We start from the raw sequence: 15,692 nt of genomic DNA on the forward strand, positions 1-15,692 counted from the left end.
ACATATTCCTACTACTGCTTCACATCTATTACAAGGCCAGTTTAGAGTTGTCAATCAAGCCACACCATGTCTTGGGGGATCTAGCCGAAGCTGCCGAAAACAGTACAGAATGTTGTGTTGCAGTGTTTCTTATTACTGCTCAAATGTTTCATTGCTGACAATTAGAATGTTCAGAGATTATTATTCATAAGAAAAATATAGTCTCGAGCTGTTACAAGAATAATTATTATAAGACGTTCGGTCTCCTTCATTTGACCCCTCCTCCTCTACACATTGAGTGGATCACGCCCCCACCGCCTTCTGTAATAACGTTTTTGATTGGGCTAAGTCCCATGTCAATCATATGACCGAAAAAAGCACGCACACGCACTCAGAGAACGTAAAGCAATTTGTCAGCTTTGCAACTTGCTGTTAGGCCTCAGAAGCTTAATTTTTGAAAATCAACGATGAAAGCGGGGAGTGGAACATTATTACAGTAATCGCAGTCTTGGAAAAGTAGAATATACATTTAAGGAAAGATGATAATTGAGAATGTAGAAGCTTTGAAGTCTTGGTTGGCGAAACTATTAGAGCCTATGTAAGTAACTCGGACGGTGCATTTTCGGAAGAATGTGGCGAACTGTTTATTCCTTGTATTTACTTTCAGTGAAAGACCCGTGAGCTCTGTGCTCACTGGTAGGAATGGTGGTGTCTTTGCACTTTACCTCTTTTGGAATATGAGCCGACGTTGAATCATTTCCATCGCTCAATGCGAAATCGGACTCTTCTTCGACCTGGTGAAAAAAGGCGAATAACCGCAGAGCGCTCTCATAGCGCACATAGCGCACTTGCTTTTTATTTGTGCTTAATTTGCTTACAGTTAATTCTTTTGGGCGTTTATAATAAAATCGGATTTTTTTTTATTGTTCGGTCTTGTATTTATTGCAGTTTTTCGGTAATGTGCGATAGGCTGTGTTTTGGGGATTGTGGAATGTGGTCTTCATAGAATCAAAGTTTATTTTATTTTATGTTTTCATGGAAGTGTTTTTTTTTTTATGTCGATCTACTTTTAAACACACGAGACGCGATAGCAACAAGAATTATTTTGACACTTGCTGATGGGTTAATGCTGGCAAAAAATCTCCTGGTAATCTATGATGGATCACGTTTTTTTTTTTGGATATGATGTAGGGTTTTCCTTTTTGGTTTTCCCAGTCTAAGTGAGGTTAGATCTTCAGTCATATTCTAACTTCCAGTTTATAAGGGAGTAAAAATTGACCGTCCGATGTTTATATGAATGTTGATGTTTATACGCAGATGCTATCAAAATGTTTTTCTGAATGTATGCATGTATTTGCTTAAATGTAGGCTTCATGTATTGTTAAAGGAGGAAGTCTTTTATTTAATTTTAAACGTTTTTGTTGTGTTATAATGCTTACTAGGGTTAATGCCAATACACTGTCACAAAGGTAGATTTCTTGTGCTTTTGTTAAGCATTTTTTTAATTTCATGTGCCATTTGCACAAATGCCAATTTCCTGAAATATTCTGTGTGTGTACATCAGTATGCTTATCTTTTCTTTATTTTTCATGCTCTTAAATTTGGAATATGACCCAACTACAGTTTTAATGCTTTCGAAATAAGTGTTATGACTTCTTAGAAAAAAAAAAAACTATAACAATTATTTAGTATTTGTACTTTAGACATATTTATTGATTACATTTGTGGATGTAAATGTTATGTATATACTTTGACAGCTTTTAGGAAAACAGAAATCTAGGCAAATTAGTATGTAATTTGAAACATTGAAGTGTTTTTTTTTTTTTTTAAACCTGGAACTATACATCTTAAAAATATCTTAAGGAATTAGAAAATACAAGAATGCAAAGCATACAGCCAGTATAATTAGTAAATCTGAAGCACTGTTAAACAAAAATATTGTTTTATAATTTTAGAATAGGGAAGAAACATGTTTGATTTTTAAGTTTAAATTTGGACAAAATACTATATAATACATTCTATAGCATGCATAGTTACATTTCTTTATAACTGTAAAAATTCACACTGAAAAGCATTTTTTGTAACAAGTCTACATTTGAAATGGAACATTCTCAAATAAGAAATATCGCATACTTAACAGTTCAAAAAACTGAACTAAATACACACAAACTATGTATATATGGATGAGTATATCTGCATCTTTTTTCATTTATATTAGAACATTTTAAAATGGCTACAGCGTCATTTACAATATGAATTTGGATGCATTTTTTCTAACAATCATCATTCGGTAATACCCTTATTTATTATGGTAGGTCAGTGCCACAGGCATTATACAGAGCATTTTGTTATCGTTTTGGCTTATGCTTTTTTTGTTAAAACCAGGTCTGAACAGAGGATTATGTACTTAAGTCATTAAACAAAAAATGTAGTTATAGTGGCAGAGCTATGACCAGACACATGAGCCTAGTCATGGTGGTGAAGGAACATAGTGGTTTGGTATGTCATTCTTTTGATGGAATGGTATTTTACATATTGCCAGGTTTATTTCTGATCACAAATCTGTGGTCTACCTCAACAGATTATTTTGAAATACAGTAATCCCTCCTCCATCGCAGGGGTTGCGTTCCAGAGCCACCCGCGAAATAAGAAAATCCGCGAAGTAGAAACCATATGTTTATATGGTTATTTTTATATTGTCATGCTTGGGTCACAGATTTGCGCAGAAGCACAGGAGGTTGTAGAGAGACAGGAACGTTATTCAAACACTGCAAACAAACATTTGTCTCTTTTTCAAAAGTTTAAACTGTGCTCCATGACAAGACAGAGATGACAGTTCCGTCTCACAATTAAAAGAATGCAAACATATCTTCTTCTTCAAAGGAGTGCGTGTCAGGAGCACAGAATGTCACATAGATAGAGAAAACAATCTCTAGCAAACAAATCAATAGGGCTGTTTGGCTTTTAAGTATGCGAAGCACCGTGGCACAAAGCTGTTGAAGGCGGCAGCTCACACCCCTTCCGTCAGGAGCAGAGAGAGAGACAGAGAGACAGAGTTTGTTTTTCAGTCAAAAATCAATACGTGCCCTTCGAGCTTTTAAGTATGCAAAGCATCGTGCAGCATGTCGTTTCAGGAAGCAGCTGCACAAAAGATAGCAACGTGAAGATAATCATTCAGCATTTTTAGACGAGCGTCCGTATCGTCTAGGTGTGCGAACAGCCCCCCTGCTCAATCCCCATATGTCAGGATCACAGATAGTCAGCGCAAGAGAGAGAGAAAAGTAAGCAATCTAGCTTCTCAGCCATCTGCCAATAGCGTCCCTTGTATGAAATCAACTGGGCAAACCAACTGAGGAAGCATGTACCAGAAATTAAAAGACCCATTGTCCGCAGAAATCCGCGAACCAGCAAAAAATCCGCGATATATATTTAAATATGCTTACATATAAAATCCGCGATGGAGTGAAGCCGTGAAAGGCGAAGCACGATATAGCGAGGGATCACTGTATTTGCACCAAAAAAGGAAACATACACAGTAGTAAAAGCTAAATTATTTTCTTTCTGACAACTACTCAACTAACTGGCAGCGTAACAAAAGTGTTACGAGATTTCTCTTAAATGCGCACAGATTCAAGTCTTTTTTTTTTTTGGCCAAATACTAACAAATTACCCCACATTAATTTATGATGATATGAAACATTACCACAGATATAAACAGTGGATTATGATTCTTACTGTTTACAGTCGAACAGAATCAGATTTCTGTGACACTAGTGAGGCATAGGATATCACAACAAATTGTTATTCCATCTGATATCATGCTAAATACTGCTGTTAAAGTCACTTTAGCGGCAAGGGTAGACTCAAAAAGTGACTGAGATATACAAAAATATCTTCCCAAAGTGACCATTCCTAAAACATGATTGTCTTTACTCACAGGTTTTATCTTGGCTGTGCTGTTGGGGAGGAAACACATTTTGTGGTACATTAGATGAAAGTGTAACATTTTGTAAGAAGATTTCTTCTGGACTGAGTCTTTTTCAGAAAGTATATTCTCTTTTAGTTTAGTTGAGTCTGTTATAGAATTCTCTCTCTCAAGATTGTGCATAGCATCACATGTTGCAGTATGGTCTTTTGCCAATGTACACAAAAATATTTTATCAAAAATACACCTGAAGGAGTACATTAATATTCTCAAGTTTTGTTTTCAGACCTAATTTAAATCCCACCTTTTAATTTTCTGTCAAAAACATCAGTTTAACCTTCAGGATTATTCTGAGGTGCAGTGTGCTCTTTACGGTGTCATACACCTTTAGTTCACCTCAGACAGTGATCTATGTATACAGCTGCATTAAAATTTATCATGCAAGAACCATTAAGTGGGTCCTTATTTTAGTAAAGATAAAGTTTAGACCTGATATTTCACACTTTCTGCATTGTTGGTGTTATTACTAAGCAGGATTTTTCAAGTCCAGTATATTGGTTAGTAAATTGGTTAGGAACCCAGAGTACATATCTGTTAATGGATAGCATCTTATTTTTTATGAGATTTCTGTTAAATAGATAGATACTTTATTAATCCCAATGGGTGCATAAGTCAACATATGTTTGTAATAGAGTATAGTCCTCTGATTTTGAAAGATTAATGTCAATTTCCTATGGCTGAACACTTGAAAATTTGTGACAGGAACATTGTTGGAACATTCAAGCCATCATAAGTAATCAACAAGCTGGTTGAATATTTTGGGTCATTTTCTCAGCAGCAACAAGCCCTTTCAGTTGAATAGGTTCCTGGTATATAGTATATATTATTTTCCAAGCCGAATATTTCATAAAATAATCTTACAAGCTGATCATTATAGTAAAGTCTAATGTTAGTTAATTTTGCCTAAAAACAAAGGGCCACTTTTATGTATGATTTCTGAATGCTATTTGCATACATCAGTGTATTTTCTCTGACTTGGCTAATATGCTGTCCTGTCCATGCAATCATGGCTACTTTGTGAAATATTTTTCGTATTTAATCTGCTGAAAATGTTCTTCCAGTATTTGAAAAGTTGTTTTCCATTTATTTTTTTTTTTTTAATTATGACTCACATGTAGCTAGTATTGAAGCAGTAGTGGAATGGTTCACCTTGTCTTTGTCATGTATATATATATATATATATATATATATATATATATATAAAAAATTTTTAAATCCATAACAGAGTATGCGTTAATTATGTTGAATAATGAGAATGCAATTAACTTTTGGCATTCTTGCCCTCACTCCCCCAGTTGCTTTTAGAATGTTAGTGCTATTGCTTCTCTTGCTTGCTTGCAGCGCAATTTCACACTTTTGTAGTGATGGTCTGATCGATTTGCTGCCAATTGAAATCCGATGATATTTTCAGTACAAATGACTCAATTTGTGATTGGTAAACTGGCCGATCACAAAAAGTTTTTTCTTTTCTCATCATTTGGTTTTCTAAGGTTTATGGTAATTTAGTTGTTGTGCTCCTTTTTGCATAGTCTTATGGTAGTTGGGCTAGCACATCTTTTTGATGGCAAATGTCCGGTAAACAGAGAGCAGCAAGGCATACAATACTAGCCTTAACATTAAAGAAAATGACATGATAATCTGAGAAAAAGGAATCAAAGGAGGAATTCTGTGCTATTAGACAAATGGCAATAAAATATACTTTAATGAATTCAGACTTTTTTTTAGTCTTTTAAATAAAACGGATGGTGAGTGAACATGTACAGTAGCTCACATTTTTCCATTAAAAAATAAAGAAGAATAAGAAATTGCTTTTAGTAAACAAGAGTTGTTTGCTTAGCTGAAATATTTGAGTGTTTTACTTATAAACTTGTTAAATATGGTAGCCTTGTATCTTCGTAGAAAACATGATACATTTTCTGCTTTTCCTAAAGGTTTCTTCTGTGTTTATTATTCATTTGTGTATGTCACACAGTATAAGTTTTGTTAAGAAACAAGTACTGCATAATTAAAATGGTAATCCATGTTTAGAATTACACATCAAGAATTAGGAATGCCTAGCTGGTATACTAATATAATGCACATTTTAATAGCGAAAGAATTAAAATCTACAAGTGCATGTATGCTTACAGTTAAGCACTGTTTAACTGCCAATATAAATTAATTAAATCGATATGCAAATATGTTGTTTTTTTTTTTTCTTTGTGAGAAAATTTAGTGAAAACCTTTTTTAAAGTTAAGGTTTGCTTCAGAGAAGTACGATACAGAAGAAATTAAACAATATGACAGCTTGTAGTTATTTTCTTTTATGCCATATGTATTATGGATAAATATTGTCTGTACATATTTTATTAAAATATGCATTTTAAAGAAGTATTTTAGTATGTTTATGGTCTCTGAACAATAAGCTTTCAGAATATCATCTATATAAATAAAATTCTTTTCGTGTTTGAAACGGAAATGACGTAAGACCACGGGTAACGGAAATGATGTATGACCACAGAACATATTATAATATAGGAACTTATTTGTGTGAGAGTTATTTTACTGATATTGAAAAGAAGAAAAAAGACTGTTTAAATAAGGAGCTGGGAAGGTGAATGTAAAGAAGAAGCCAGCGGTAAAGCTAGTGAGACTCTGTAATAAGGACGGTTGGGTGCACGGAGCAGGAGTGCCGGCTAACCTAGGAGGACCTTCGGAGCACTTTGCTTTTATGGTGCGAGCGTCAGCCATGGATGGACGCTAACGCCGAGATGCCCGGGTGAGACGGATTTCTTCCTTCAACAAAGGAATCGTCGCCAGGCCGGTGAGATCGCTTATTTTACATTTAAATTCAGTATACGAGTCAGCGGAACGTATCTGACTTGATCACTGGATTCATTGCAGATTTCCCAGGCCGTGTGAATTTAGACTTGAAAAAAAGTTAATATAAGAGACTGGGGAACGTGTGGGGATTGTGTCTGTGTGTGTGTCTAATTTATATTTGTATATAGATGTAATATAAGTTTAAGTACTGTGAATATATTTATGCTGTTTGTAAATAGGGTAATTTTCCATTTCTTTTCCTTGCTTGCTTTCTTTCTTTGCTGTTTCTCCGTTTTTTGGGGAGTATATTATTGTATTTAAAGAGGTGGCATATTAATTAGGGTTTGTATAGTTATTATAGATTTTACAAGGATTTAAAGGGTGTTTATTGTTTTGTTTGATTTATAATATATTCTTTTTTGATTGTTTAAAGAATTATTGGGGTGATTATTTCCTTTGTATAAATTCATAAAAGACAACTCCAGATGAGGATATCAAATTGGGGCTAAGGTTCGGTTGGGTTCCGTACTTAATAGAATTAATTTTCCTAAGAGTAGGAGATTTTTGATTGTGCTGGGCTCCTCATTCAATTTAAGAGGAACCCGCTACACCTTGATAGTAAGAGAGATGAAGAAAACAGCTTTGCGTCTTTCTACATTTTAACTGCGCTGAGCTGTAAACAATGTGAAGACGAGACCGCCTTCAGCGGCGAGGGATCGTAAGAACAAAGTGGACGCTGGGAGGCGACGAATGTCGGGCTTTTTCTCTGGGTCAACAGCTTCACAGTTTCGGGCAGCGTCCTCTCTTCTCGCACTGTTTGTCACACTTCAAGTGCCCCGTCGGCTCCTGGGACAGTGGAAATCTTTGCAAATAAGTGTAATCAGTGCTATCGAATCGGGACTCTTGGTAAATTGCGGTGCACGGCTACTTACTGTCCCTTAAGATTAATTTGGGTCACTAAAACCCCCCAACATTCAAGGTTGCTTTTGTGATGAATTCTTTTAAGAAAATGGAGGGTTTACATCTAAAAAGATTTACCGACCTCTTCATGTTAAGTATTAGACATGGGGATTGTTTGGACCTTCTGCCTGTTAAGCACGGAAAGGCATCGTCCACATTCCTCACAATAATTTTTCGCTTAAATCACAGGCGCACAGTGCAAGGTTGTCAAGCAGGTAGTTTGCCTGAAACCACTGCAGTAGTTCTCAATGTATCTTTACTTCTTAAATGTTAATGTTTGACTGTTTAATAATTTATACTCTTCTTATATCTTCAAATTCTTTTATCCAAATGTTTTACTACTTAATAATTAATATTTATATAATTTCTATTTATTGTAAATGCTCTTTATTTGTTCAAAAACAACATTGGTAAACTTATTTTATAAATACTACATTTTAGTTTTTAGTTTTTTTCCCCTTGCACTCAGTGAGCGAAGCCACTGGGTAATCAGCTAGTTTTGTTAATAAAACATGGAACAGGTAATAATGTTGGTTTATAGTTAACTTTGGTATTTTTATAATTAATCATTTTAATATAAGACATAAGGCCTCTATGCATCTAATTATGCAGGAGTTTAGTGTAAACATTTTTTTAAAAGATAAAGAAGAAAATCTGTTTGGAATCTGTCAATCCAGCATCATGAAATCGGTGATAGGTATTGGCTGTAAAATAACTTGATTGGGGCATCTTTATGTGCTCGCTACTGTGTGTATGCATGTTAAGCCTTGCATGCAGGCTGCAACACAAAGTGTGTGGCTTGTTTGATCTGTATGTTGATAGCCTCCTGGTCAGTTGGTGACAGTGTTTGGTTAGTGTTGTACGCCTAAAAATTTCACAGCAGAGAAAGTTAGACTCTGCTGATTGAAGGAGAGTTGTGATTGTTATTACTGGCTTTAAGAGGAGAAGGTGGAGTGTTGTACCCATTAATCAAAAGCGGCGAAGGGAGAGAAAATATATTTTTGTGAGTGGTTTTAGTCACATGATTAACAGGTACACTTGAAATATTTTTGCATGTTGCACTTTGATGACCTGTTGCATCATATTCAACCTCTCTATCATTCTGGCATCCACATTACCAGTGTCTCCAAATTCATCATTTAGGATACACTGATTTAGGATCTGCATCGATGCATAGTTAGAAAAAAAAACTGTGCAGCACTTTTTTAGAAAACCCAGTGAATGAGTGTGTGTCACTTTCTTATCTCGTTATTCCCTGGTGACCTTTGTGACCTCCGTGGATGCATCAAGTATAAAAAACTCTTTAGATGGTGGTTAATCCAGTTGGGCACACCAAGGTTATTATAGTTTTGCCTTTTTATGTTATTTTTTATTTCTATATTTTTTCTGACCTTACTTGGAAATTCAGTTTAGTTTTCCTTCATAGTGTATTTTTAGTTTTAGTCTAGTTTTTATTTTACAAAGATATTTCTATTTTATTTTTTATATATATGAGTTTTAGTAATTATGGTAAATTTTTAAAGAGCTACTATGGAGTTTAGTTTTTTGTGTTGCAATCAGACAGAACTGTACACTTAATGGGTTTGGATATAATACGAGTTTAATGTTTTTTTACTATTTGGTTTTGTTTTTGTCCGATTAAAAACAAGCATAATCAAAACCAGGTGCTGAATATGAACAATTTTATAATTTCTAAAATATTTTCTATGTCATTTGTGCTGAAAAAATCTGCGCGGACTGTTGGCACTTTTTTCTTTTCCTTTTATTGCACAGAATGGGCCAGTTTGTAATGAAATTTAGGTGAATTGTAAGGTGTGAGGGTTTTTACTCTAAATATCTACAGCACACAACATATCCTGCTCCAACGACAATGTGCTTATAATGAATGCATTCAAAAATCTCCCATACTGTGCTTTATTTTCTACCAGCCTTATTGATCTCTGATTCCATCTCAGGCACAAATAATTTATAGACAAAATTTTGCCACCTGCAGGCCTTTAAAGATATAAAAAATTAGAAAACAGAATCTACTGTGTTCTGACAGGTGTGACAATGAAAATCACAGGGACTTAGGAAGAACAAGGCTCTTAGGCTTGAATCAGTGTGAAGACCCCACCTAGCTGTATTGAAGGAAACAAAGAAAAACAAGCGTGTAGTGTCGAGGTTAGGGGCAGTGAGACTTGAATAGCCCATGTATAAGAATGGTGAACCCTTAATGAGCAGAGTAAGAGCAGGTAATAAGAGTATGGACTGGCACAAAATGGCAGGGACAGCATCTGAGATTAAGAACAGTATATACATTATCTAAACCCGTTTATCAGGGCAGGATCACAGGAAACCTGGAGCCTTCCCTAGCAGGTTTGGATGTAAGGCAGGAAAAATCCCAGGTATGCAATATGTATGATATGGCTGATGTTAAGAACAAAAAGAATATGATGATTTCAACTATCTATTTTGAGAGAGAGAGAGAAACATTGAAAAAATGGGACAGATATTTTAAAATCTAATTCTGCTACTGGAGTATTCTCACAATCTCGGGTATTTTGAGCTGTGAATATTAACTAAAAAAGATAAATTAATAACTATAGCATAAATACAAAAACACATTAGTATGTTTAGCTTTTCATCACTTGGCAGACTCTCTTCGCCTACCTACCTGTAGTTCAGTAGAGACATTGCCAACTCAGGAATTTTACAAGGTTTGTATCGCTTCGTTGTTAATGACGTTTTTAAAGCAAAAGGGATTTGTCAGTAACAATATGCTGATCTTGTATAATGACCTTGTCAGTCTTTCGATCAGTGCCATTTTATTTTCAATAATCGGGAGTGGTCTCCCCTAGACTTTCTTGTGTACTCAGATATGGAGATGAATATTTGAGGAGTAAACCACAAGACAATCATTATATTTTTGTATTATGTAAATTAAAGAACCATCAACATCAAATCAGATTACTTTTACAATAATTGTTCAATATATTATTAAAGTTGAATAAATCCGAATCTGCAGCTGCATGAATAAAAAAAGAAAAAAATCAAGTATGTGTTCAGGTAAAGTACCACTTCCACTTAATGGATTTGGCCCAAAAGTTAATACAAATGTACAATTCTGGTGTAACAACCACACGCCAAATTTCATCCATCTATCTAGTTGCTTTTTTGAGTTATCATGTTTATAAACACACACACACACACACATATATATATATATATATATATATATATATATATATATATATATATATATATATATATATATGCAATTCCAAAAAAACTGTATTTTCGGATTCGGGGAGGTCTAAAAACGTCAAGATTCATCATCTCGTGGGCGAATTTTTTTCATGATTACTATACTTTCTCCATACTTCGCGTGCGAGTGGCAGGTGAATTGCTGTCAACAAAAAGCAGGCACCTAAGAAATAAACTGAAACGTTACTCACTCAACTCGTGATTTTTCTGTCCATATGGTAAAGTTTTTGTTGACCAGCACATTCCAATTTCAGGTGTCTGAATTACATTTTGATATACAACAAGTGCAAAGAAAGGCGGCGCGTAAATCACTTTCTATTCCACATGCCTTACAAACGTATTCAGCACGCTCTGTCTCCGTAAATGCTGTGTGAACACCCACCCTCCGTCACTAGCCACGTTCAATGGATGAATATGTGCGGGTGGCTCGTGGTGGATGACGTCCAGTTTTAGAGTTAAAAGTTATAAGGGTTAAAAACTAATAATAGTTATTCAATAACTATTCATTCAAAAACGAAAACTAAAATTATTTTAGTAAATTACTATTTTATTTCAGTTAGTCTTTCCAGCTACTTTAATAGTTTAGTTTTAGTTTTTCATTTCGGTTTTGTTAATTATTTTATTTTAGTTTACGAAAATGTTTTTTTAATATTAGTTTCAGTTTTGATTTTAGTTTTCGTTAATTATAATAACCTTGGGGCACACTATAAGCAGCAGTCTTGTAAAAGTGACAGCCGATGTTAATATCATATCTGAAGGATTGTCCTTAGTTTTTTTCAAAATTGTTGTTGTTGGTATCCATCCTTTTTATGCATTGTACTTTTCAATGAACATTCATAGGTTGTTAACTCTCATGCACACAAGCCTGACCCAGTGACTAAACAAAAAATAGAGCATATTAGATTTTATATGTGAGAGTTGCTGTGTGTGTTACTTTGTGACTGGCTTCAAGAGATTATGCTACCAACTGCAGTTGACTCACTTAAATGATGTAAAAGAAGGCTATGAAAATCCCTGGAAAAGTTGCTTTATGTGACATACCCTTTACTGTGAATAAACCTGATTGGCCTGTCTAAAGTCATGTTCATGTCTCAAGCTTATAATAGGTGTTTCTATATCCTATCTTGATTGATTACTTCCAATAATTTACTTATAGTAGTCATTAAGTTTACCGACTTATTGATTCTTGGATCCGCCTCATCACCTCACATATAATTAGCTATGTTATGTATCATAGACCGATGACCACTGCGAGTACTACCCAGGTGACCACCACTATGGATACACATAAGGCAAGAGATAAATATTTTAAAATTTATTCTATCACCTGTCATATTCTATTACAGAATGCATTTAAAATATTTATCTCTTCACAGGTAACAGAATGAATTTAAAAATATTTATCTTTTGCTTTTCATGTATCCTCAGCATTTGTCCTTATCTTTGTTTCAGTATGCTTGTGTGTATTAACCTGTGTTGGCTATTGCTTTCTCTATTAATTGTGTTCCCATTAAGCCTGCTTCTCAGAGTGTCATTTTGAAGCACATTGCTCACCTCCTATATGCTTTTTAACTGCCATCAAGGTTAGACAAACCCCCATTACCTACTTTGAAAATATCATTCATAGTTTCGCATATACTTCTTGTGCTTAAAGGCAAGTCTTCATTCTCCTCCTACACCTTTCCTCTGTATCCTCAAGTGTGTAATCCTCCCTTGCACAGCATTTTCTGTCTCAATCAAGTTTGACTAAGCAACCGCAGTGAAACTGACCAGCCAGGCCAAAGATAAACTGACCAATCAAATTGTTTGGAGGGACTATGTGCACGCACACACACACACACACACGGACATTAGCTTTTTGTTATATAGATAGGACAAAGTTTGCAAGCATTCAGTCTTTAGGAATTTCTTCAGTGTAGCAATATGTCAGAAAAATACATTTCTTTAGTCATTCTGGGTGGGTAAATTATATCCAGTCCCTCTGATTTATTTGATTTCAGTCTTTCTAATTGTAGTGACGTTTGTTTAATTTCCATTTTGTTTAATGCTTAATTAATTGCCCCTGTAGTTACTGATAGGTTATAGACTACAGTAATCCCTCCTCCGTAGCGGGGGTTGCGTTCCAGCCCCCCCGCGAAAGGTGAAAATCCGCGAAGTAGAAACCATATGTTTATATGGTTATTTTTATATTGTCATGCTTGGGTCACAGATTTGCACAGAAACACAGGCGGTTGTAGAGAGACAGGAACGTTATTCAAACACTGCAAACAAACATTTGTCTCTTTTTCAAAAGTTTAAACTGTGCTCCATGACAAGACAGAGATAACAGTTCAGTCTCACAATTAAAAGAATGCAAACATATCTTCCTCTTCAAAGGAGTGCGCGTCAGGAGCAGAGACTGTCAGAAAGAGAGAGGAAAGCAAACAAATCAATAGGGCTGTTTGGCTTTTAAGTATGCAAAGCACCGCGGCACAAAGCTGTTGAAGGCGGCAGCTCACACCCCCTCCGTCAGGAGCAGAGAAAGAGAGAGAGAGACAGAGAAAAACAATCAATCAAAAATCAATACGTGCCCTTTGAGCTTTTAAGTATGCGAAGCACCGTGCAGCATGTCACTTCACGAAGCAGCTGCACAGAAGGTAGCAACGTGAAGATAATCTTTCAGCATTTTTAGACGAGCGTCCCTATCGTCTAGGTGTGCGAACAGCCCCCCTGCTCAATCCCCCTACGTCAGGATCAGAGAAAGTCAGCGCAAGAGAGAGAGAGAAAAGTAAGTTGGGTAGCTTCTCAGCCATCTGCCAATAGCGTCCCTTGTATGAAATCAACTGGGCAAACCAACTGAGGAAGCATGTACCAGAAATTAAAAGACCCATTGTCCGCAGAAATCCGCGAACCAGCAAAAAATCCGCGATATATATTTAAATATGCTTACATGTAAAATCTGCAATAGAGTGAGGCCGCGAAAGGTGAAGCGCGATATAGCGAGGGATTACTGTACTTCTCTCTATTATATAAAAAAATCCTGTGGGAGGGAATGACTAGGAGACGATACGTGATCTTTACGTTAAGATCACGGAAGATACTTAAAAGACCCTCAAGACGAAACAGAATGGCCACGGAGTGTCTCGCGGGGACATAGAACATGAGATTCTTGCAAGACACGTCCTACTTACAAGCAATATCAAATAAGAGCACCACGGCCAGCAAAACAATCAGTAGTGTAAATCCTCGCAGCACACACGAATGCAGGGCGCTCAGTGCATATAAAGCGTATAAGGACAATACATTATAAATGAAACGTCGACGACTAAATGAAGAAGAAAGAGAAGCGCGGAGAAAAGAGACCTAAAAGCGTTGGAGAGAAAAAAATGCTTAAAAGAAAAAGAATAATCTAGGTGCAAATTCAGAAAATAAGGAAAGTAATAATCCGCCTGGAACAAATGGAATTAGGGAAAAAAAAGCACGTCCAATCGGGCTCAGAATTAAAAGACAAAGAGTAAAAGACAAAGTAGAACTTCATAAAGACGTTCAAAAACGTTGGAGCAATACACATGCAGAGCAGGTTAGAGATTATGAAAGCAGTGGAATTCAAAAGGCTCAAAAAAACGTTGGCACGATACAAATGCAGAGAAAGTTAAGGAATATGAAAGCAGAAAAATTAGAAAGTATCAAAAAAAAAAAGAAAGATCACAGTAGCACAAACAAACGGAAATTATTACTCGAAAAAAGGGAAAATAAACAATAAGGAACAGATGTCATTGGGGGAAAAAAAGCAGGACATGGCGAGGTCAGAAAAAAAAAAAGTGTACAAAAAAAAAAGTAAAACGTCATAAAGAGGTTAAAAACAAGACGGCCAAACACATGCAGAGCAGGTGAGAGATAATGAAAACAGTAGAATTCAAAAGACTCCAAATAAATGTAGGCGCGAAACACATACAGAGCAAGATACAGAATATGAAAACAGAAAAAAAATAGTGTCAAAAAAAAAAGAAACTAAAGATCGCATTAGCGCAAACAAAGACAAATTATTACTCGGAGAAATGATGGAAAGGCGAATAGAGATCGAATATATGGACATAGGTGATATGTCAGAAGTATGTAACTATTGTAAGGCTTTGAATTTCAAGTCAGAGACCTGTAGATCGTCTAATTCGTGTTGCCATGAGGGAAAAGTAGTGTTTATAAACGATGAGGAGGCATATCCAAGAGAATTCGAAGATTTGTTTGGGGAAAGTAAAATCCACAAACACTACAGGCAAAATATTCGAGTTTACAATAGTCTTTTCGCATTTGTATCATTCAATGCGCAAAACGTAGATTTACACAAGATTGGACCATATGCTATGAGAATCTGGGGTCCAGCATCCATTAAAGCAGTGACAAGTTAAATTTCGAAGAAACCACAATTCGGGCAGGTGTATATTTATGATCACAGAGAAGCGATGCAACATAGAATCGAAAGAGTTAAACAATCGGATGTATTAGAAATTATACAGCCAATAATGGATACAAATCCATATGTCCAAAAGTATCGCACTTTACGCGAAATTTATCTCAAAAACACGGACAAAGAAGTTTCTTTGGATTTCTATATGAATCGGATCACGCACGTATATAATAAACCAACATGTGATGAGTTATCAGTGATAATCATTTTGAAAGACGGAAATATCAAAAACAGTAGATATTCGTGTTTATCTGAAAGCTGAACATGAATCGATAT

At 35.5% G+C, this 15,692-nt stretch overlaps 1 protein-coding gene across 3 annotated transcripts in view; it reads left to right on the plus strand.

Annotated features, from left to right (window-relative positions):
* The first annotated feature begins 355 nt into the window (after nucleotides 1–355).
* The window catches only part of rbm27 (RNA binding motif protein 27), a 124,978-nt gene continuing 109,641 nt past the window's right edge, over nucleotides 356–15,692 (plus strand). For all 3 annotated transcript variants that reach the window (XM_051933462.1, XM_051933464.1, XM_051933465.1), the window contains exon 1: nucleotides 356–577. In XM_051933462.1, the coding sequence (XP_051789422.1) occupies nucleotides 519–577 (59 nt within the window). In that variant the 5' untranslated portion in view covers nucleotides 356–518. The remainder of the gene's footprint in view (nucleotides 578–15,692) is intronic.

The sequence above is a fragment of the Erpetoichthys calabaricus genome, chromosome 11 (genome assembly GCF_900747795.2).
Source record: "Erpetoichthys calabaricus chromosome 11, fErpCal1.3, whole genome shotgun sequence".
Classification (NCBI taxonomy): Eukaryota; Metazoa; Chordata; class Cladistia; order Polypteriformes; family Polypteridae; genus Erpetoichthys; species Erpetoichthys calabaricus.